This window comes from Euprymna scolopes, chromosome 15 (assembly GCF_053919585.1).
Source record: "Euprymna scolopes isolate OS-2025 chromosome 15, ASM5391958v1, whole genome shotgun sequence".
Taxonomy (NCBI): Eukaryota; Metazoa; Mollusca; class Cephalopoda; order Sepiida; family Sepiolidae; genus Euprymna; species Euprymna scolopes.
In genome coordinates, this window is record NC_136496.1 from 115,798,522 (window position 1) to 115,824,219 (window position 25,698).

At 35.0% G+C, this 25,698-nt stretch overlaps 1 protein-coding gene across 2 annotated transcripts in view; it reads right to left on the bottom strand.

Moving 5' to 3' along the window:
- The window catches only part of LOC145294078 (adhesion G protein-coupled receptor L1-like), a 1,162,895-nt gene that overhangs the window by 633,674 nt on the left and 503,523 nt on the right, over positions 1-25,698 (bottom strand). For both annotated transcript variants that reach the window (XM_080141133.1, XM_080141131.1), the window contains exon 4: positions 14,839-15,138. In XM_080141133.1, the coding sequence (XP_079997259.1) occupies positions 14,839-15,138 (300 nt within the window). The remainder of the gene's footprint in view (positions 1-14,838; positions 15,139-25,698) is intronic.

The window sequence follows — 25,698 nt, forward strand, 5'->3', positions numbered from 1 at the left end:
ATATAGTTTTAAAAATAATAGGCGGAAGTTTCTCGAGAGCTCTTTCGGCTATCATCTCGTCAGGAGAAAATCGATAGCAAACAAAATAATATTGTGTCGAAAAATAAAGAGTTCTAATGGGGAACTTATTAAATGTGCCAAAAGTACGGGGACGCTAAAATAAATTTATTAACGTTTAAAAACGATTAAAATATTGGCACAATGAGGGAGGAAAAAAAGCGGTAGAAAAGATTCAAAGTTCCCAAAAGAGAAACAATGTGTTTGATGTTTCTTTTTGCCGGCATAAAGAAGGTTGACGCACCGCGATAGAGACAGACTCCAAAATCTTTAAATGGTTTTTTGAGTCCGCTCTATGTAGCACCTCGAACCAATCTATTTTATATCTATCGGCACAGCACGGGTTGTCAACCAAATGCTGGCCAATAGCAGAGTCCAAGGCTGCAGAAGGAGGGAGACCACCACACCCCATCCTCCCTTGTCTGATCTTCGATGGAACATACTGGTTTACACGAGTCAAAAGGTGCAAGGATGTTCGCCCAACATAACCAGCATCGCACTGGCATTTGAATTGATATACAATATTACTATGTTGGATGTAAGGCAAACTATCCTTGCGGAAAGACGGAAAAGCAGGTCTCGTAGTATATACCAATCGCAAGGACACGGAAAAAAAGCAGTCGTAAATACTTCTGCGAATCTGTTTGGAAAGTCTATTACTCTTTTCCCCAATCCACGGTAATTTTAAATGAACCGGGCATTTCAAGGGTCCAAACTTTTTAGGGGATTTAAAATCCGCAACCTTTTTGAAAATACAGTCATCAATAAAGTCAACAGGATAACCATTATTGATGAATATTTCCCTGATCTTATCTTACCTTAGGTGATTTTGGTACAAAAGACAACCAGTTCACGTATAGGCCGGTAAATGTCGGCTTTCTATAAATTGTAGTGAGAAAGACCCCCCTTGAGCGTCCAACAACAACATCCATGAAAGGAAGCGAATTGTCCTTCTCACTTTCCATAGTGAACTTAAGAGCCCCATGTAAGGAATTCAACCTATTAAAAAATATCGATGCTTCACTTTGCGATGGAAAAATAGCAAAAGTGTCGTCAACATATCTGAAATATGCAGTGGGTTTAGTTGTAGAATTAAACATAACGGATTCATAGTACCCGACGAAAATATCCGCTAGAGTTGGGGCCAACGGGCTCCCCATTGAAACCCCGTCGACCTGAGAGTACATAATATCACAAAAACTAAACTCCACGGATTTAGTGCACATTAAAATTAGTTCAATAAGAATCTCTTTAGAAAACCGTGGAGCAGTCAGGCGACCATCATAGAGCGCGTCGGTATATATGCGAATAGTCTCATCCAACGGTATGTTGGTAAAGAGACTAGAGACATCAAATGAGCACATAAAAGACGTCTCTTCATTTGAATCCAGCTCACGTACACAATCAACGAACCGAAAAGAATCTGGGATACAATGCGTGGTGTATAACTCGCGCACAGGTTGCAGAATTTCCACAAGCCACTGAGCCAAAGAATGTTGTGCTGAACCAACCATTGATAAAATAGGTCTCAGTGGAACACCTTGCTTATGGATTTTGGGGAGACCATACATTCTGTGACGTTGTGACCCAGAGGGTCTAATCCTGTCATAGACGTCCTTGCAAAAAACCTTTTTAAATAATGCAAGTAGACGTCTTTGCATTTTAGCCTCGTTCTTGCGAGTATTATCCGTCAACTCGACGGGGCCTAGTTTACGGAATTTCGAAACATCATTAACTGCCATTTTCTAAACGTAGTCCGATTTGTCCAAAATCACCACTCTTGCACCTTTTTCTGGTTTGCACATATAAATATCAGTATTAGATTTTAACGCTTTCATGGTTTTAAATTGCGTTATGTTCCAGACAAAGTCGCTATGATCGACAGGAATGTTACTGTATCGGTGAGCTAAGGCAACTAAATTAGATTTCATCCCAGCAATTTTTTCCGGGGAATCTGGAACATTATGTCTAAGTTGGGAGAACAAAACTTCTAAGGCAGAAAGTGTTCTCTCTTTATTTATACTTGTAAGGGGAATACAAAAATCTAAACCCCTAGACAAAACTCTATTTTCAATTTCTGTAAGAACAGTTTTTGAAAAATTGAAAATATGTTTGCTTCCATCAATGGGTTCACACCCATATCTTCTGCGAACCAGAAGAGCAAGTTGTTTATTATTGTCTTTGGAAGTATTTTGCCTAGCGAGGTGCTACATAGAGCGGACTCAAAAAACCGTTTAAAGATTTTGGAGTCTGTCTCTATCGCGGTGCGTCAACCTTCTTTGTGCCGGCAAAAAGAATCATCAAACGCATTGTTTCTCTTTGGGGAACTTTGAATCTTTTCTACCGCTTTTTTTTCCTCCCTCGTTGTGTCAATATTTTAATCGTTTTTAAACGTTAATAAATTTATTTTAGTATCCCCGTACTTTTGGCACATTTAATAAGTTCCCCATTAGAACTCTTTATTTTTCGACACAATATTATTTTGTTTGCTATCGATTTTCTCCTGACGAGATGATAGCCGAAAGAGCTCTCGAGAAACTTCCGCCTATTATTTTTAAAACTATATATAAATTCTGGCCATCCAAACATATATATATATATATACATATTACGATTATAAGAAAATACATGCTGCTGAGTTGTATATTATATAATTGGTATTTCGAAACCAGAAAATATAATTTTATTTATTTTTATGAATACAACTTGCACGTGTTTCATTGAATAGTAAAAGACTGCTAAATAACTCGTCAGAGACAAATGTATTTTCTTCAGAAAACAGTAAAAAAGTTTCTTATATATATGGAATGAAACAGGATTTAGAGAAGAAAATGTAGATAAAACGAAATGGAGATATTAAAAGTCTGCAAAAATATGAATTAAACAATTACTTATTGTAGCGTTTATAGACACTCACCCCCAAAATAATTGAATTCAAAACACAAGTGTTAAAACTGCTTCATATCGCCAGTCCGGAATATAGTGTACTCTGTATTGCACTGTTGAGAACCTATTTTTTATTTTATAAAACTTTTTATACAAGGACTTGAATTTTTTTTATTATTGCATTTTCACCCCAAAGAAAATACAGTGTTACTTTGATGTAGGGGTTACTATCTGTGACATAATTTGCAGGGTACTATGTAGGGAGTTGAGCAGCAAGTTGTCAGTTTACATTACACTTGAACTTCTGCATGTCAGTATAGTCAGTGCAGCAGGAATCCGGGAGGGAATTCTAAAGATTTCTACTGTGAAGGGATGGGGCTTTGCTGCTTGTCGGGTTTGTTGGGAGTATTTACGTCGAGTGGGTACAAGGGCTTGTAGTTTGTCGGAACACCTACCATTAAAGGAGTTGTAATACAGGCAGAGGGCTGCAACATTTCGTCGATGGGACAGCGGTTGAAGCCTAGCTGACAGTGCGGTATCTATTAGGTTGGCGACTCCTTTTTGAACCCTGTCTAAGAGTAAGAGACTAGTAGCAAAGAATTTAAGTGTAAAACGCAAAAATCAAGTACCATACTTCAATTGTGCTCGAAATAAACATTCATTTCGAAGGTGCCCCTGTAATATTAAAGAATATACTGTTGATTTTATATGCTTCGCCTTACTGCTTGTGCTGCGATAATAGCCTGAATTTCAGTTTAAAATGAAAAAGTCAAGATACAACTGTGCTTTAACCAGAAACATTCATTTCGAACGCGCCCCTGTCATATGTGTAAGGTGTCAACTTTAGTCAAAATCGCCTGTTCCTTGTTTTATTGAATAAAGCTTCACATTCGCGCCGGGGAAAGAAAGACAACTCAGTGTTTCTAACTACGAAAAGTTAATTTCACAAAAGTTACAGATTTTTACCTATGTACACCGTCAGTTCACCAAAACATTTCAAGGCTCGCAAATCTTATTCTTCGTCCACTGGATGGCGGTCAGGCCTCGGGCGTTCTGAGAGCGGGTTTCTTTCTCGAGAATTGGCTTCAATCTGCCTCTTCCGACCCGAGTATGTGCCTTTATACTAAGGTCATAGGCTTGGGTCTGGCGATTTGCTGAACCAACCAAAATTCAACACGTCAAGAAAGGAATCTTCAGCCATTTTGCGTGTGTGCAATTCAGCAAATCGTCCATAGTTTTGAAAATATGAGACCAAAAATGAAATCCTTTCCCACGACCTCAAGTGGTCAAATGCTGTCATTCAGAAAGCCATTGTCTGGACAGGTGTTCTTCAGGTCAACAAGTACAAATCTCGTTTCTACATTATTCTGACGTTTTCTGTTATTGGATTTTTAAACAATAAAATTGGTCTGATTTTCTTCAAATACAATTCTCATCCCTTTTTATAGGTCACCTGCCGCTGTCCGGGATTAAATTAACATACAATAGACAATCTCAGCATATTTACCCGCCTCCCTCAGGGTTTAGGGAGGTCTCAATCTCCCCAATGGGGAGCAACATCGCTCCCTCAAGATGGTACCTCACAGATTATCATCAATACTTATCAGAGACATTCCGATACAAAACCAATATAAGAACACTGCCTGGCAATTGAAGTATCTTCCTGTAAAATTTCATAAAATTTGGCCAAGCTTTTTTCGAGTTCACAGGGAAATCACACACACAAAGTTATGTTTATGTAATAGTAGATAGATACACACAACCACACACACACACACATATATATACATATATATATATATATATATATATATATATATATATATATATGATAGATAGATAGATAGTAGATAATGAAAGGGGAGTGTCTTTTAACAGAAGCGAACATTTGCCTTCTCCAAGTGCTTTTATCACGTCCTACGTGTGTGTTGCCACTTTCAGTTCGACGCTTTCACCTCTTTCTAAACTTGTCCGAAAATGAAGAGTCACCTTGCCGTCGGCCAGCAATTCCGATTTGCGTGATTAATGGGCCACTGTTATCTGTCAATTCCCCAAAGTTTCCATTCATTTAGCAGCATTGCAGTACCCCCACCACCACCATTACAACCATCATTACAACAGCCACCTTATCTCACACCCTGCCGTGCTTCTATTTCTCGTGGCAAAATATTTTCGCATCGATTTTAATAGAAGAAAACATCACATTTATTTGCAGATTTTCAACACATACCACTGATCTTTCGCAGCGTTAATTTTCAGATTTTCATCTTGTAGATTCCTTCCACTTCTCATTAGAATATATATTTCACGTATATATGTATAGGAAAAGTAACGTTCCCTTTGTTTGCCGTCATATCAAGCCTTTTTCGGGTTATTTAATGCCTAATTTGATCATTTTAGATATGAAATTATCCTTCAAGTTCTTTATATATTAAACTAGTTACGTTTGGATTGGTGGTTTTGTATAGAAAAAAATGTTGTTTTTAGCAGAATATGATTGAGTTTTTTAAAAGAAAAAAAAACAATGATATCAATGTTTGGTGCATTTAAGGCCATGAAAGCCGGCATTTTTTAGTAGTCTTTTTTTTTTTTTTAGCATTTTTTAGCAGTTTGGTTTCGTAGCGCATTTTTTAGCAATTTGGTTTCGTAGCGTCAGATTTTACGAATACAATTTTCACAAACACAACAGTGGTTAAAATTTTTCTTTTCTTTTTTTTTTCTTTTTCAAAATATTGTGGGGCCAGCATTTATGTGAGATGCCCCTAAACAGTAAAGTGCATCATAATATATTTCTTATCACTTCTGTTGGACACCCTTCAGCCTTCGATTATCTTTATCTGTTAATATACATCAGAAGAGAATCACCACTTCGAATGTCATTCAAGGATAAAGGTTAATAAATGAAAGATTAGCACTGAGACAACAACGTAGTAATTGCTAGTGAAGAAAAATTATTATTGAGGGAGATGACTTAAAAAGAACTTGTTTGCATTGGACTTTAAGACGACCATGTTATAGTCAGCTAGACAGCGGGCCCACAGTACAGAGTTCCACAGGTGGGCAGTTCTAGGAAAGAAGCCTTGTCTATTGAATCTGTGTTTCGATTAAGGCACATATAGAGGGAAGAGAAAAATGTATATGGTTGTAGCTAGACGAGTGATTGTTGTGAAAGTTTTGTAGATAAGAAAAATCATAGATAAAAGCTCAGAGGAGCAATTGTCATCAAAGCAGAGATGGCCTTGCAACGTCCCTTCAGTGGGAAAGAGGCTGCAGGGAGGAGAAAAGGATATCACCTACTAAGTTTCGAAGTCGGTTTTGGACTGTGAAGGGATGATAGCTACTTCGAGCAGCCTCTACCTACCTAAATGTAGCAACAGTACTCCATATTAGGATGTATTTGGCTCTTATATAGTAGGGGATGGCGTAGGGAGTGAGATGCCTTCTGGAGCGCTAGAATTATACAACTATTTTTCCAGCGACATTGGCAACAGATTTGATGTAAGTCTTCCATTACAATTCAGATATGAAGTCTCAGAAGCTTGTCAGATAAGGGTGTTCATCAAGATGAGAGCAATTCATATCAATTGGGGTCAGATGGAGATCAAAGCGTTAATGATGAAAAGGTAGAAGCTACACACATACTATACATATATATATAATCTTGGAAGTATATTTTAAACCTTTAAAACTTACAAATTTATCCATAAAACTATTTTAAAAAATGGAATATTATTTTGTCAGTCAGTCAATTAATCTCCCTATCGTCTACTACTTACATGTTTTTACTTACATGAACAAAGAATAGTACCAATGTTCTTAAAGCGATTATCAGTTGTTTACCATGAATAGCTGTCTCGGGAATATATATATATATATATATATATATATATATATATATATATATATATATATATACTTAAGTGCTCAATACACGAATAGCGCTTAATCGTAAAGTAGGGATTTATTTCCTTCCCACAGCAGGAAGTTATACATAAGATCGGAGCGCTCTTAAAGGAGAATTTTACTTTTTAGAAAAATTGCCTGGGTCATCCTGTCGATCATCCCTAGTAGGAGTACCTCAGGCAGTAAGCAATAAACTTATCCCATCCGAAAGACGGGATGCAACGACCTGAAAGTGTGTTCATCATGTAACAGTGCGGACGCGCGTATGCAAATGCATACGGGATGCGAAATGACATCATTGTAATGGAAAATACTATAAAAAGGAGAGCGAGCACATTAGAGAAGACGATCACGTAAGAGACGTCGCAGCTGTAACGAGAACTTACGCGTGGCGAGAGAATAAAGAAATGAACGTCGTTGTTACAACAGTAAAAAGCGAGTTGAAGTTCTTTCCTATTCTTTGCCTTCTTTGCGACTGAGGCTACAACATGTTGGGTAACGTTACACTCTTAAGCCTAACCAGATTCTTAACACGTCACAAGAGTTGCAAGGTCATTATTTATTCCAATATGGCCAAGAACGTCAGAGTATGTTGAGGACCTACGCTCAGCTGGTATGAACATACTCTACTCTGGTAACTAATAAACTATAATATCTCTACAATTATATAAATGTACCTTTGTGTGCGTGTGTGATAGAGTTCGTTTGTTATAGACTTCAAAACGGCTGAACAGATTTTCATTAAAATTTTCAAAACTTTAGTGTATAAGTCTGGGAGTGATTTTAGTTAAGTTTTGTCTCAGAATACTCACGATAATTACCGATAATCGAAACCGTTATTTCAATTTAAAAAAAGATTTATCATCAGTAAAGCCATTTTTTCCATATCATCGGTTAGCAACAATGATAGAACAACGGGCCGGTGGGATTTGTATGATGTAATCTGTAGGTTCAAACTCCGCACATAAATTTCTTATTTTTTCATTAACTGACAAGAATTTTTATAAGACTTGAAAATTTGTGTTTTTCTTTCTTTTTTTATGTGACGTGATCTGTAGGTTCGAACCTCGTACGTAAATTTCTTAATGTTTTTTCGTTAACTAGAAGAAGTTTATATAAAATAATTTTATAAAAGAAACAGTCGGTTCTCTAGAGTGCAATATAGAAAAACATATTTTGAACTAAGTTACTGCATGGAGGCATGTAAAGCTTCATCCCGGCCGATTTTACGGATTTCGATGACAATAAGAATATGGCAGTGTGAAATATTCGTTGATTAGAATTCAATTCCGGGCAACGTCGTGTCCTCCTGCTAGTATGCGATAAATTTATCTTGATATTATATATATATATATATATATATATATATATATATATATATATATATATATAGTGATGATCATATTTATTGGCATGGTAAAATAAAAGTTAAATTTTGTCTAATAAATTCTAAAAAAGGGATTAAATTAAAGAAAATAACAAAGTATATTATGTATTTTTAACTGGCCTTTCCGATGCAGCAATCGGATTTTAGAAAAAATAAATAACAAAGGAACAACAAAGATAATTGCAAAAACCCCTTGTTCAAAATTATTGGCACGGCTTTGTTTTTCTTTTAGTATCAGTATAATATCAATCAATTTCCGGTTTACGTGCTTTCTGAACTTTTTTATAGCCATATTATGCTTGTTTAACGCTAATTCAGTGAATAATTTTTTTCAGATAATTTTTAGATAGCGATTTATTTAAACTATTATAAGTGACTAAATTATAATTTTCAATCGCCATGGTTAAAACTAAGGAACACAGCGAAGACGTCAGGAAGCTTGTTGTAGCATGCCATACCAATGGGGAGGGCTATGATAAGATTTCAAAGAAGCTAAACCTTCCCAAATCCACTGTTAGAGCCATAATAAACAAGTTCAAATCGCAAGGCCACGTTATGAGTTTAGAGGGTAGAGGGAGAAAAAGGATTCTTTCCCAAGAGATGAACGGAAAATTGTTCGACAAGTAAAACAAAACCCAAGGATCTCTGTTGGGGAGATTGTTGATGAACAGAGCACCTCTGGAGTGAATGTATCTCGACATACAGTTGGTAGAGTTTTGAAGAGAGCTGGTTTAAAAGCATGTCGTCCGAGAAAGACTCCCTTATTGAAGCCTATGCACCTGAAAGCAAGGCTAGCCTTTGCAAAACGTCATATTGATAAAGATGTTGCATTCTGGAAACGTGTTCTATGGACTGACGAAACGAAAATAGAGTTATTTGGCCATAATAAAGTGTCTTATATTTACAGAAAATCTGGCGAAGCTTTCCTGCCTAAGAACACCATACCCACAGTGAAGTACGGTGGAGGCAGTTTGATGTTTTGGGGATCCTTTGCTGCCTCTGGACCAGGGCGACTTGTTAAGGTCACAGGTAGCATAAAAAGGAAGATTATGTTAAAATATTGGATGAAAACCTGAAAGACTCTGCTAAAGAGCTATCACTTGGTCGTCGTTGGTGGTTCATGCAAGATAATGACCCAAAGCATTCGGCTAAACTGACTAAGAAATGGCTTGAGGACAATCATATTAATGTTTTGGAGTGGCCATCACAAAGCCCAGACCTTAATCACAATTGAAAATTTATGGAGAACATTAAAATTGAGGGTAATGCAAAGGAAGCCTAAGAATCTTATTCAATTGGAGGATTATTGTCAGGAAGAGTGGGCTAAAATTACTACTGAAGAGTGCAACAACTTTGTTGTAAACTATGAAAAGCGACTGAGGAAGGTAATCAAGGCCAAAGGCTATACAATTGATTATTAAATAAATCGTGCCAATAATTTTGAACAAGGGTTTTTTGCAATTATCTTTGTTGTTCCTTTGTTATTTATTTTTTCTAAAATCCGATTGCTGCATCGGAAAGGCCAGTTAAAAATATATAATATACTTTGTTATTTTCTTTAATTTAATCCCTTTTTTAGAATTTATTAGACAAAATTTAACTTTTATTTTACCGTGCCAATAAATATGATCATCACTGTATATATATATATATATATATATATATATATATATATATATATATATATATATATATATATATATATATATACTAGCACGCCTCCTGAACGTAAAATACTCTTAAATTATGTTTTAATTTATGCTAATTTCGTATTTATTATTACAGAAGCGATTTTTTATTGATTATTATATTGTACCTAATATATAGTAGTGATTTCAGAACTTTAAAAAAATGACATGGATGCCTCTGGCTAAAATCGAAATCAAAATATTTAGTTCTCAAGCGGTATTAGTTGCCATCGGAGCTAACGACACATGCATTTATACGTTTAACTGCGTTTATTTGTCAAGTTTGACGTCAACTTTACAAATAAACGCAGTTAAACGTATAAATGTACATTAGCGCGTACGTAGAGCATTTTGACTCCCTCCCTCAGAAACTATGGTGAAAGTGCACTGGGGGACCACCCGAAGACGATCAATGCACGGTTTCCGCACTGGTTGTTCAATCTGCAAAGGGTGTTTATTCCAAAAGCCGTTCTTAACATGGGGAGGTTGGGGGTGTTTATTCCGAAAGGCATTTTCTTATTTTCAACCTCCTCGTAATCAACTTTTTAAAGGTAAATCTTCAGGTGGTCCCCCAGTGCATTTTCACCAAAACTATTTTCCGACTGGAAATCAAATCAATTTTGCTGACAAGTTCAAATTCCCATATATTAAGTTTAAACGAATTATTTAGATTCATTGGACTACTGTTTTCATCTTAAGTGTGATTTTCACAACGTTTCGGTCGATGTAATCTCCGACCTTCTACAGGTGTATCTTGTCAAACTCGGAAATGTTTCTGTCGAATTAGGGAATTTGGACGAGATTTCGAGCATGTCATTTAGTTTAAAGTCTATGAACAAAAAAAAATAACTTTGCAGAACATGGTTGAGTTTTGCAAATGGAAAGGCAAAAGCAATAAAATCAATGTTTGGTGCATTTTAAGTTAGAAAGCCAGTGTCTTCATACAGTGATTTGGAAGCACTAGGTAACAAAAGAGTTGATGTCAATCTTCCGTTGATAAGGATTTAACTGAAGCCAGATAGAACGAGAACGAAAGCAAATGAAATTCAAACGCAAAGTGCATTGGTCAGTCTTGCTTTGTGTTTGTTTCCGCCCCAAACTTCCCACGTCCCACCATGACTTCTTATTCTCCTCTCCCATCCACGTGCCTGGCACGAAGCTGAAACGTATGGATCCAATTTATTTCCACGAGTCATCCGAAAGCAATAATGACTACATTAATCTTGATTGATCCAATCCTGTCGACTGCTCCATCTGTCGGGATTCGATCGAATCACTGCTAACTCCAATAAAGGAAATAAAAAAAAGGAGAGATTAAATGGAGGAAGGTAGCGATGCAGTATTGCCGGCTGTTAATCCATTCTAATGGGCCAGTAGGGAATGGTTAGGATTATCAAAAGCAATTATTGCATCTTGAAAGAGTACGGATGGAACAAAAGACGTACTTTTTTTCATGTCAACCTTTGGTTATGAATAATCCAAGATCGTTTCCAATATTTCATCGGCTGAGTAATCAACCTTCTTAAAAACGTCACGTCCTGAATTCCTGGGATCCAAATCGATTGCAACTTAAATCCATCGACCTGCATGACAAGATTAGTTCGGTCTGTCGGTTAGTCATCATCGAAATACGCATAGTTGGAATGGACAAATCTAATATTGTAGCAGTTATGTTTTGATGGACTATTGCCTTCGTTTCTGATTTTTTTTTTTAGATGACAACTGATTATCAGTATCATTTGGACTCTTTGGACTAGTGTTCTCGCGTTAAGTGCTGTTTTCACAATGTTTCGATCGATGTAAACTTCGACTTTCTTCAAGTGTATCTTGTTCGACTCTGAAATTTACACGTACTTTCGAACGGAACTCTTTATTTAATCCACTGGGGAAGCATGATTTTCTTGCGTCAGCCATAACATGGTAGAAGTCCTAAGTAATTTAAAATTGTAGTTTGGGTACCTCCGTACTGAGGATTAAACCTTCAACATCTGGAAGAGTAACTTTACAACTGAATTTTACTAAGTACGCCACGGATCTTTGCACGAGGATGTTGTGTAAATAACACTCAAGATGAGATCAATATTCCGAAGAATCGAAATATTACAGACTTTTTTCCATCTATGTAAACAGATGAAATATAGTGATGAGGATTTGGTCCATCGACTAACAGAATGGCTAGGCGTACGAATCCAATTCTTCAAAGCGCATCCGCACAGGCACAGCTTCGAATCACTTGGATTTCGGAAGTCGTATTGAGCAAATGATTTGTGGCTGGTTCTTTCAACTCACCGACCCACGTGAAACTGAAACAGACTGTACAATTTGTGAACTTTAACATTGTTTCTTTTTTATATCTTGAATCTCTTTCCAGTTAAAACAAAAAAAAAGCTGTTTTCATTGCATAACAGTATCGGTGTCTCTTTTTCTTCTTTTTTTCTTCTCCCAAGAACAACATGCAGCCAAAAACCCCATCAACTTCTACAGAGACCTTTTGGATATCAACTCGCCTTCATTTATTCTGTTTTATGGAAATCGCTTGAGACAAGCTATGATGCCACTGGATGCAAAGAGCTAACAAGAACGAAATATGATTATCGCGAAGACAAAAGATGCCTACTGATCTTAGTCTTGAAAAAAAGCAAGGCTGTGGGTAGGGGAAAAACAGTGAGCAGGAAGAGAGTTCTACAACCTTGCAATTCTGGAATAAAAAGCTGTATTATGGAATATTAAAACAAAAAAAAATTGACGGAGGCAACTAGACCAACGGATTGGAACAAAGGAAACAGTAAATAGACTAGATGATTCTGAAGAACGCATGTTATGATTATATTTATAAAAGTGACGGACACAAGGTTTGGTTTGGTGTGGTTTTGTTTTACGGTATATCAACCCTTTTCTTCGGGTGATTTAAGTAAATTATTGAAGTAAACAAATAATTAGTGTAAAGATCAAACGTGAGCATTTGACAATTACAGGACATTATTAAAATGGAAATATGGGGGTATAGCTAGGAACAGGAAATACAAAAGTTTTCATTCATACTGGGCATTGCCGGGTCGCTCATATATATATATATATATATATATATATATATATGTGTGTGTGTGTGTGTGTGTGTGTGTGTGTGTGTGTGTGTGTGTGTGTGTGGCCTGGCAAGGGGAGACAACCAAGCAAAAAAAAACTAAGCAAAATTCATCCCAAAGCAGCAAAAATAAAGCTACCCTGCCAGAACACTATATATAAATGTAAGTGAATTTATCCATATTTTATTAGTTTGAAAATATAGATTCTTTTTTACCAATTGTCATAAAATGTTAACCATAGAATAGTATTAAAATCTTCAAAAAGCTTGCAAATTTTAATGTAGTTTCATCCCATAGAACTAAATATATGAGCATTTCAATATTCAATTTGACTACAAATATAGATATATCCATATATAGAGATATACCACCTTTGTTTTTGACAATTTTATAAGTTCCAAATCACAGCGACTACTGATTAGAATTTAACAAAAGAGGCCTTGTTGAAAATCTAATGGCTTGAATTGTGTAGTAAGCTATGTGATAGTTATCCTTAAAGTCGCACATCAAGTGGATCCTCCATCATCCACGGAATATTGTTGGCACATTTTTACAGCAATAAAATGTTTCAATCAGCCATTTGTTTTAATAGGTTTGCATATGAATTACAAAATATGATATTTCCCCAAAACCTCTGGCATTGGTAGAGGGGAGACTAAAACTTGCTGCTATAGCTTCAAATAATCTGAAATAACAGCAAGGGGAGACTTGATTCCAGATATTTCTCACGTTATATCTCCCCACTTTGGTTTTTATAGATAAAGTAAATTTCACAGTGTATAAGTATTATTTGATACTGGAGAGATTCATAATTGTACCCTATTTCCAAAAGACGGTGGATATAGCATAGAAATATTTGGAAAAAAGTCTCCCCTTGTTGTTATTTCAAATCATTTGAAAGCACAGCAGCAAGGTTTAGTCTTCTCTCCATCAAGGCAAGAGGCTTTGGGGAAATGTATATCATGACAGGCAAGACAACGCCATATATTTGTATACATAGATTTATTTGTCGACATAAGGAAAAGCTATAATTAGAGGGGTTATACGCTCTTTATATCAAGGTATTTCAAAGGCTAATCTTCTCATCAGAAAAGGGTCTAGGAGGTCTAGGTCGCAAACATTTCAATGCGATATCTAGTTAAAGGAATAATTGGTGATATTAAGGTATTTGGTATATAGGGAGTGATTGACAAGGGTGTGCAGGGTATCTGGCGAGGTTAAATTAATGTAGGTAAATTTAAGTTTACTGTGGAGTTGAAATAAATTTGGGGCTATAAGGAATGGGGGATATGATAAATATGGGCTAATATAATATGGGGGAGGATGGTGGCGATATGAAGACACAAAGGGAGAGCGCTCTATAACTTAGCAAAGGACAAAGTGATAGGTGCATAGAGCATGACAAGATATAATAAAATGCAATTAAGAGTATCTACACACACGCACACACACATAAGTAGTAGCGTTCGTGTGTGTGTGTGCGCGCGCGCGTTTGTGTACAACTCTCCTACAGTCCACACCACTGGACCGATCATGACTAAACTTGGCATCATGATGGTTCCTCATCTAGGGATGGCGCACACCATTTTTCATGGTTAAGGTCAAAGGTCAGGGCCATAACTTATGTATATATATGGTGGTCTCCGACTTAGTGATGGTGCACACTATGTTTCAAGGTCAAAGGTTAAGCGTGTGACTTTGCTGTACGCTTGGGTATCTGTGAAATGGGTACGCGAGCATACAGCACAGCCCGGCGCTAAACGCGCGTATCTTTGCTAGTAGTAAATAAATCCAGTGAAAAAATATGGGTATAAATATATAAGAAACCACTTACCATTTTTCTCCCATGTCCACGCGATGTGGGTCCAGACGTTATTCGCGAGTGTCACATTTGTGGTAATAACTTTGCGGAAGATCTTGAAGATCAAATTACTTCTACTTGTAATTCGAAAAAGATCTGTGTATTTTTCGTGTTTGTAGGAGATAATAGTGTCGTAGTCAAGATTGTTTCCTTTGGCTCTCACCCAGAAGGCCACCGTCAACCGGCTGACCTGCGGGAAAGCTTTGCCAAGAAGAAGTGTGTAGCGTACCGGCTTCTTCCTGCTGAATTCCAAGCGAGAATCCAACGCCGAAGCTGAAAACAGAAGCGGAAAATATCAAAGTTCCATTAGAACACGTTCACAAAGAGAAACTTTAAATTTAGACATCAATTACTATTCTCCAAATTCCAGTTGCTTTGAAGTATTTTAAAGGGATTTTGGAAAACATAACGGAACAACGTCATTTTTTTAAATTTCAAATATTTCCGATTTACATTAAATTCAAGATATCCATTTAATTAAATTCATGCTCATTAGTCAATAATTAAGAAAGATTATTTGAATTCCAATTTTTGAGAGCCCTTTACTTTAATCGTAGACATTTTCTGGAATCAAAATTATTATATAATGAATTTTGATTAAAATTAGAATACGGATTCTAGACAAAAGATTTAGTACAATTATATTTTGATTTTAGTCGCCATAAAAAGGCATAAAAGTGGTGCAAAATCGTTTGGTCGAAGAAAATTTTTTTTTTTTAATTTGACACAAATATACATAATGTGTATGAGGGTTTTCTTAGGTTTTGTATCGGAATGCCTCCGATAAGTATCTAAAATCGAAAAAATCCGAGTAAAGAAGAAACAGTCCGACTTAGATCAAAGTTAACACCGTTATAAAGACTAACATTACAAGTGCATCTGAGAAATCTTATCACTCTGCAAAGGAAAGGGCTCGGCGTCGTAAATCAACAGCAGGTTCTTTGATAAGTCAGGGGCGCGTTCGAAAATAATGTTTCTGATTAGAGTTCACCTAAACCATGATACCTAACTTTTGCATTTTAAACTTAAATTAAAGTAATTATATAAAAATAGCTTCATAAAATCAACAGTAGGTTCTCTTCAGTGCAATGTAAATGTAAAATTAAAAGGAAACAAAACAAAAAAAATGACATTGTCAAATCCTCCTCTTGTCAATACAACGCACGAAAGTCTTTTTTTCCTTTATTGCCTCAACTTGCAGCAACTCCTCGTTTATTTACTATTATCTTCCACCGTTTATTTTCGGTCTAAACTGTAAAAAAAAAAAAAAAATTCAACCGTCATGTTTTAGAATTCGCCCCTTTTAACAGTTACCAATTGTGAACACATATGCAAATTAATGACATACGTTCACCAATGAGCTACCTGCAAAGTTATGTCGTCTTTTCTTTTCTACATTTTCTGCTGACATTTTACAGGATAATCAGACACGAGGTCGTTTATTGTGGACTAAGTCACCGTAGAGAGGCATGTGTCGCTTCATCTCGATGCACCGCGACTCTGACTAGATTAGACAATCGATTTGACTGAAAAGTGGACGGTTTCATATATTTCAATTAAAATAAAAGTATTGGAAATGTGGAACATTCGTTGCTCGTCATTTAATCCTGGGTAACGTCAGGTTCCCCTAATATATATATATATATATATATATATATATATATATATATATATATATATATATATATATATATATATATATATATATAATGAAGCTTTGTTTATCGTAAGTGATTATCGTAGTTTACATGCCTGGTGGATGTTTTTAACCGTTTTCTATAATTGCCTATATTTGAATGGAACGCTTCGGGCCTAGGTCAATGCTTTGCCTTCATTCGAATATTGATTTATAATTCTGGATAATCGATCGTCAATCAAAAAGAGCTACTCCCCTTCCCAGATTAATATTCGAACAAGCAAATTAGTTTTTAAAAGCAATAGCAGAAAAGTTGTCGGAGTCTCCTCCTTAGCTAGATTACGGATCTAAGCGTGCGTATCAAATTGACTTTTACGCAAGAATAAATAGGAATTGCTTCTGATTCGTAGCGTCACATGAGAGTTTAGGGTATTAGGCAAAATATGAGTTGCATTATTTTTCCGAATAGTTTATTAAACCGCCGGAAAATGCCGAACAAAAACGAGTTTTTGCTTTGTTTTGTTTTATCGAAAATGGCCAATGTTTGAAACGCTATGGTAATTTTAATCGAAAAACTACTTGCGAAGTTTACGGATCGTGCTAAATTATTAACGTTCTTTATTTAGAAAACCATTCCTATTTCGGGGAGGAAGATTTAATAATTTTTTACTCTTACCCAATAATTTAATAAACAAAATATTCCGTTAAAAAAGTATAAACAAAACACCTTGTTTGCCAATTGTCGCCTGTTGCGATTTCAATAGCTAAGCGTTTCGGAATCTTTCAGCGGTTTAAGTAACCTGCAAGAAATATGTCGAGCATAACGCAGTACGTATTCTGCACAAGTGTCGATTTTACAAGCGAAAAATGATACATTGTTTCTTAGAAGCAAAAAGTAAAAACTCAAATTAGGGATAATAGATACTTCAATTTTACTATGAAGACATTTAGAATATTTGACATATTCCCTTTGACTTTCGTCTAAATTTGCGATTAAATTCGCTGTTTGTCTGAAGTTGCATTGCTTTGCCTTTGTTAACATTTTTACTTACTGCAATGCAATCTTCAATATTTTAATCGTTGTTTTCACTGTTCTTTTACAACTTGTTAAATGATATTGAACAAAAATATTCCTAAAAACAAGAACACATCTTGAAGAATTAAAGATAAGATATTTTGAAGTTTTAGATTGTTATGCTCTTATTGTGGCGCTCCTCACGTGTCATTCGGGAACATTTGTTTTACCCAGTAAATTTGACATAATTAGGCCACGAGGACAGTTAGACACAAGGTCAGTTAATGTGAGGAAAATCCAGCTTCCCCAAAAAGGTCAATCTGAATAGAAACAAACATAAAAATTGTCTCAGTTATTAAGGAGTTCTCCTCCACTGACAGAGGACAGAAAAGGCGAAGGGTAGCCTCAGAATACTACACTGTGATCTTGGTCTAAAGTCCAGGTAAAGAAATGAAAAAAAACGTCTTGAACTGGAAAGTTTAACGAAATAATGTGTCATCGGACAAGAAATGTAATTGAAAATAAAAACAAAATTCATCAAAAATTCGTGAAGGATTTGTTAGCTTTAGCAAAAAATGTTTTTTTATATATAAATAAGTGGGCAAAAAATACTCAATAAGTTTTCCAAACGTCACGTTTTCTGTTAGTGACGTCACTTGTTTTAAATGAAATTCATTTTTATCTATTTGCCGTCATTCTTGTTAAGTTTCACACCCTTAAGAATTACGACAAAAAAAAAAAAAATAAATGTCATATTTAAAAGTAATTTGATGCCCAAAATCTAAGGCATAACATTTTCAAAAGCCAATAATTATGACCCACTAATCGTAAATGTGGGGGTCAAACGCCTTAAAAAAACTCCCTTAATCCTACCTCTAACCTTAGGTAGAGGTGGCAAGCCTCCTCCTCTTTAAACCTTCTTTAGTCCTAACAATAACGCTAAGTCTAAGTGGCAAGCTCCTCACCAAACAAAGTTCCTTGGTAAGCTAGATACTTATAAGTATCTAAAAAAAATTCCTTTCATAAAAAATAAATTCAGTCAACTGTCCTTAAACGCTAGAATGGTCTCGAAATGGTGAATTATTTTACATTAAATTTATGTTAAACTAACCCTCACTCTAAATTCTAAAATTGTTTTTGTTTTGTTTCTATCAAATCTTTAGGGTGTAGACACATAATTTTCCTTAGCTCAATCATTAACCCAAATCAGAGTTGCAAACTCCCTACCCTCTCATAATTGCACAAAGACCCTTATAAAACTACACAAAATCGTCTTTAGAAAAAAAAAAGCGCACAGGATTGTTCTCTGATAGAAAAAAATGGTTAACTGCCCTAAAACGCTAGAATGGTTCAAACTTGGGAATCGTTTTACATTAAATTCTAAAATAATATTTGTTTACCTTTCATTGAAGTATTTTTTAAAGGTATTAACACGTAATTGCTTACAAAGGTAAAATAGCATATTTTGGAGAGGTGGGAATGGGAGTTTAACGGAAGGTATTAATCTACAATAATACCAAAGAAATATTGCAAAATATTAATTTTTTAAACAATCGTAGATTTCGATTTCAGTTATTTGTACATATAATGCATTACAATTCAGCTTTGAGTTCGTCCAAGGATGGAATACTGTTGCCATATCTGGGCAGGAGCTGCAAAAAACAGCCTATCCTGCCTTGACAGAGTACAAAATAGACTTCGTGGCTTAGTGGGGGATGCCCTTTTTTCTACCCTGCAACCTCTCTCCCACAGAAGAGACGTTGCGAGCCTATCCTTGTTTTATCGTTATTTCCATGGCAGGTGCTCGTCTGAACTCCAACCTCTAGGCCCCCCTCGCCAATCTTTCACGAAAAACACCCGTCTAGCTGAATCCACTGTGAAAAATTTCCCCCACTCTTTATCTGAATCAAAAGGTGGATTCTATGACCAAAGCTTCTTTCTTAGAACTGCACGCCTGTGGAACTCTGTTCCGTCTGCCTGCTTCCCACCGGACTACAACTTGGTTGTGTTCAAGTCCAATGTTAACAAATTCCTAATGAACCGCCCCCTTAAGTAAACACTTCATCAAATCTCCACACTAACGTAATGTACTTGCAATAACCCTTATCCCTGAGTGGCTTCCGGGCCTTGATAAGTGGTGATCACTGTGTAAAAAAAAAAAAACTTCTTTTCTTTTAATGAATACATGGCATTTTTAAAGAATTGCAGCATATTTATTAAAAACATTATCTTTCATCTCGCAATTAATGATATAGATATAAAATTTTCAATTTTTTTTAAAGTGCAACAGAATGTACATTACATAAAATAAATCCAAGGTATTTTTTTTTTCAATATAAATTAAATTTTTATACTTTACTTTGTAAAATGTATAAAAGTGCACTTTAAAGATAAATAAATTTCAAATTGAATCTTGTACCTTTATTCTTAAAGCCTGTAGTAAAAACATTTTGTTTAACAATTTTCATGCCTTGGATGAAATGCTTTTCTAACTTGTATATTTTTAGACTGGCTCTATAATAATATATACAAGATCTGCATGAATTAAAATATCATATTAAGCGTATTTTATGACCGAGTAACGCCAAGTGGCCTGCTAGTATATATATATATATATATATATATATATATATATATATATATATATATATATATATATATACTAACTTGCCGCCCGGCGTTGTCAGTCTTAAAATACCTATAAATGTTATATTTTAATTAATACAGAAACTGAGACATGTGCATGCGAGTATTGTTTTTTTTTTCTAAACTGCTCACTTCTTTTAAGTAAAACAAAGAACAAAAAAAATGATCGAGCTGAGATTGAAACTAAAACTCAAAGACAGAGAATCAAGTATTATCACCATTATCCCAGCGTGACACAATCTTTAAAAGGTGTTTTCAAACAACTTATTCTGAACATAAGTAATCAGTAATGTAAACGATCCACGCATGCGCATTCGTATAAACAGCAAACCGATAATAATTTGATCACTCTCACGAATCAATTGTACAATTTTGTACCCCATAACAGCACTTTTTTACGGATGAAAATGGATAAAAAAGTTTTCTACATATCTGAATATCCTATATACCGTATTTGGTCTCTGCAGATCAACATTCGTTGACTATAGAAGTTGAGAGGATCTTCTCACAGATATATATATAAGTGAGAATGTGACTACAAATCATAAAACTTTCAGTTTCATCCTATACAGTAACCAGCAAATACATCACAATGCTAAAATTTAGCGTGACTATCTGATTATTTTGCAAACTGTTCTTTCCTCTGATAAGAAAAATTGGCATTTTTTGAAACTCCGCGGATTAAGGATTACCTAGTTACTAGCTTCGGAGTATTCTGCCGAATAATACCACTTTTTTGTAAACTTCTACTTTACATCTCTGTTCTAATATATAACAACGTAATATGCATGGTACTAAGTTATATATAACAACTTAATATGCATAGTACTAAATTATGAATAACAATTTAATATGCATGGTACTAAATTATGTATAACAACTTAATATGCATGGTACTAAATTATATATAATAATTAAATATGCATTATACTAAATTATATATAATAATTTATTATGCATGGTACTAAATTGTATACAATAATTAATTATACATGGTACTAAATTATATATAATAATTTAATATGCATGGTACTAAATTATATATAATAACTTAATATGCATGGTACTAAATTATATATAACAACTTAATATGCATGGTACTAAATTATATATAACAATTTAATATGCATGGTACTAAATTATGTATAACAATTTAATATGCATGGTACTAAATTATATATAATAATTTAATATGCATGGTAATAAATTATATATAATAACTTAATACGCATTATACTAAATTATATATAATAATTTATTATGCATGGTACTAAATTATATATAATAATTTAATATACATGGTACTAAATTATATATAACAATTTAATATGCATTGTACTAAATTATATATAATAATTTAATATACATGGTACTAAATTATATATAACAATTTAATATGCATTGTACTAAATTATATATAATAATTTAATATGCATTATACTAAATTATATATAACAACTTAATATGCATGGTACTAAATTATATATAACAACTTAATATGCATGGTACTAAATTATATATAACAACTTAATATGCATGGTACTAAATTATATATAACAACTTAATATGCATGGTACTAAATTATATATAACAACTTAATATGCATGGTACTAAATTATATATAACAACTTAATATGCATGGTACTAAATTATATATAACAACTTAATATGCATGGTACTAAATTATATATAACAACTTAATATGCATGGTAATAAATTATATATAACAACTTAATATGCATGGTACTAAATTATATATAACAACTTAATATGCATGGTAATAAATTATATATAACAACTTAATATGCATGGTACTAAATTATATATAACAACTTAATATGCATGGTACTAAATTATATATAACAACTTAATATGCATGGTACTAAATTATATATAACAACTTAATATGCATGGTACTAAATTATATATAACAACTCAATATGCACGGTACTAAATTATATATAACAACTTAATATGCATGGTACTAAATTATATATAACAACTTAATAGGCATGGTACTAAATTATATATAACAACTTAATATGCATGGTACTTAATTATATATAACAACTCAATATGCACGGTACTAAATTATATATAACAACTTAATATGCATGGTACTAAATTATATATAACAACTTAATATGCATGGTACTAAATTATATATAACAAGTCAATATGCATGGTACTGAATTACGTATATTGTCAAGCGGAAATTAAAGTTGCATGCCATTAATTTTCTTTCTTTTTTTCAAATCGAAATTGTGTGAAATTTAATTGAATTTGCTCATTACATTAATCAAATAAATATTGTTCAAATTATAACCTAGTTTAAAATGAGTTACTTTAAATGTTATATTTGGACGTGAATTGTTAGAGATAACAATTTTATTGCATGGAAGACGATTCGTTGATTGTGCTTAATAAATGTTAACGATGATCAATTTTACATTGAAATGATTGCATCTCTGCGATCGAAATTACAATTCAATCAAATTACAATTCAATCAAATTACAACGCCGTTTTAAGTGATTAAAAACGAAGTACAATGGCGTTACAATTAAAAATCGCGAAGAAAACGACCGAATAAAATGCCGGCAGAGATAATCAAGAATTTATTTAATAAACTCTTTAAACGATGAAAATGGTTTCTAAAATATAAAGCAGAAAAGACTAATGGAAATATTACTTTATTATTCCATCTTTTCGTTTTTGTGCATTTGACACATTTAGCAAATCCAAACTCTATGCAGACATCCGCTGTCAACATTTTACATTTCCTATCGCGGAGACAAAGTGTTTTTATCTCTGCACAGATTTTGAGATCGTCCATAAAGAGTAAACAGTTTACTTTCTTTTACTTTCATCCTTTCTTCTGCCAAGGGATTTTCATCCTGCCCCCACCTCCAACTCAACAGATTAGACCATTCATGTAATGATCCGGCCCCCGTGGATTTAACGGTTGGGAGTTAAATTCTGTGCAGGTCTAGAAGATCTACCCTCCTTGGCCTTGTATTCTCTCTTCCAGAAGAGAGTTAGTTTATTTCTAATCGCCTGAGGCGCCCTCACCGGGAAATGCTGGACACTTTTTTTGCAGGTCAGAGTGCGCCTCCTCTGTAGCACTAACTTCTCGATCTCATCTTCAAACTGTTATCTAAGTTCTTGCATTGGGAGAGAACTAAACTATACCAAGGTTGTACCCAGCATCGAATTTTTGAAGAGCTTGCTGGGTGGATTCATTCTAATACTGAAGAGCAGCAGTGATGGGCCATCTCCTTGGAAGATACCCCGCTGGATACTGAAATTTGAATCTATATTTGTGGCTTCCCGGGGGGAGAAATAAAACTTATCACACGTGGCAGTACGACTGCGACAACCATCAAGTCAACTGGTCATTAAGCGTAAACGGAAAACTTTTCGCCGTAGCGAGGCCCGACTAAGACACTAGCGCAAGCTTCTCACAATATTTAGGCATGTCTAATGTGGAATATGCTGTTAAGAGAACTGGTGATAATATACACCCGCACCAGGCATCATTTTCCTATAACCGATAAGGTAATGCTTGGGAGAATGGTGTAATGACAACAACACAAACGCTATCTCACCTCAGAAACATTGGTAGGTAATGGTTTTATAAAAGAAAAGATATTACACTATACTCCCTCGAAATAGTTATCCCTTGGAGGAAGGTATAATGAAAATGAACATATACACGCTTTTCTTACATGAGTCAAAAACAGCATAGTAAACTGAATGGAGCATTAAGAGATAGTAATAGTGTAGTTTCGGCTTCACAAGATTTCCAGCTACGGTATTACTGGAAATGTTTCTCAATCATTAAATCATTTCTCTCTGATAGGTTCATAAGAGTAGTGGTTGATGGGCAGAAATCAGAGGCCCACAGTATTAATGCTGGAGTCCTACATCAATGATCTCCCAAAACACATACTTAAATCATTCGTTCACATCTATGCTGATGACACGACCATCTATGGCAACACATCAAAGGCCGTAAATGATGATGTTCTCTCTGATTCTCTCTCCTCTGATCTTGAGCGCGTGGTACAATGGGGGAAGAGGTGGCTGGTCACTTTTAATGTATCCAAAACCAAGCTTCTATCTTTACATCATCAACGCTCTGATCCCCATCTGGCATCAATTGAAATGGATGGCTCTCGTCTTGGGGAGGCTCCATGTTTTGACATGCTTCTGGGTTTGACCTTTACTCCTGATCTGAAATGGAACACGTACATCAAATCTGTTGCCAGGGACGCTGGGAGAATGGTGGGATTCTTCTACCGCCCCAGAAGATATCTCACTACTGATGCAATTCTCTGTCTGTATAAAAGCCAAGTACGCCCAAGGATGGAATACTGCTGCCACATCAGGGCAGGAGCTGCTAAAAACAGCCTATCCTGCCTTGACAGAGTACAAAATAGACTTCGTGGTTTAGTGGGGGATGCCCTTTTCTCTTCCCTGCAACCTCTCTCCCAAAGGAGAGCCGTTGCGAGCCTGTCTTTGTTTTATCGTTATTTCCATGGCAGGTGCTCGTCTGAGCTCCAATCCCTCGCCCCCCCCCTCGCCAATCTTTCACGAGAAACACCCGCCTGGCTGTCAATAATTTTCCCCACTATTTATCTGTGCCTAAATCTAGACGTAGATTCCATAGGCAAAGCTTCTTTCTCACCTGACTACAACTTGGACGTCTTCAAGTCCAACATAAACAAACTCCTGATAAACGGCCCCCTTAAGTAAGACACTATCAAAACCCTTAATACTAATGATTACTACAATACTATCTCATTGATTACTGTGCACGCAATAACCCTTATCCCCGAGTGGCCTTCGGGCCTTGATAAGTGGTGACCCCCATGTAAAAAAAAGATAAGCAGGTACCAAATCTCCATTAATAACAAGTGTGGGTAGAATTTCCTGTGAGTTGTGATATTAAAAAAAATAGATTGGAAATTTAATTTATAAAACTCACTACGTCTTTCTGTCTGTTTGTCTGTCTGTCCATCTTCATATTTTCAAACGAGCTCTCCCGAAACTAAGTCGCCCAGCGGCGCTAGGGGCCTCACATAATTGGATTTTTATGGATCGTTCTTTTATGGCTCTTTAGTTGGTAAAAATAGTTTTTAAGTAGTCCAAAAGGCGTCAAAATTGTGAAAATCGTTATCCATTTTGTACATTCATCTTGGTTTATTCTAATCAGGTCATATGCGTGTCACGTTGGTGCAGTAGTAACGTCACTAACTTTGAATGCTACAGTTTTGCTTTCGGTTTCGATTCTAGCTGATGGCACCCAAATATTTTTTTTTTTTTTACTTTGGAAACCACGACTCTATAATAGCATATACGAAATCTGGACAAATTAAAATATCATATTTTAGAGTATTTTATGACCGGGCAAAGCCGGGCGCCCCTCCCTGCTCGTAAAGAATATACAAGAAAGTTTTCGATTCAAAATTGCAGACTCAAAACTTGAAAATAGATGAGCGCCTAAATATAAAAACGAAAACGTGTATGTAAGCT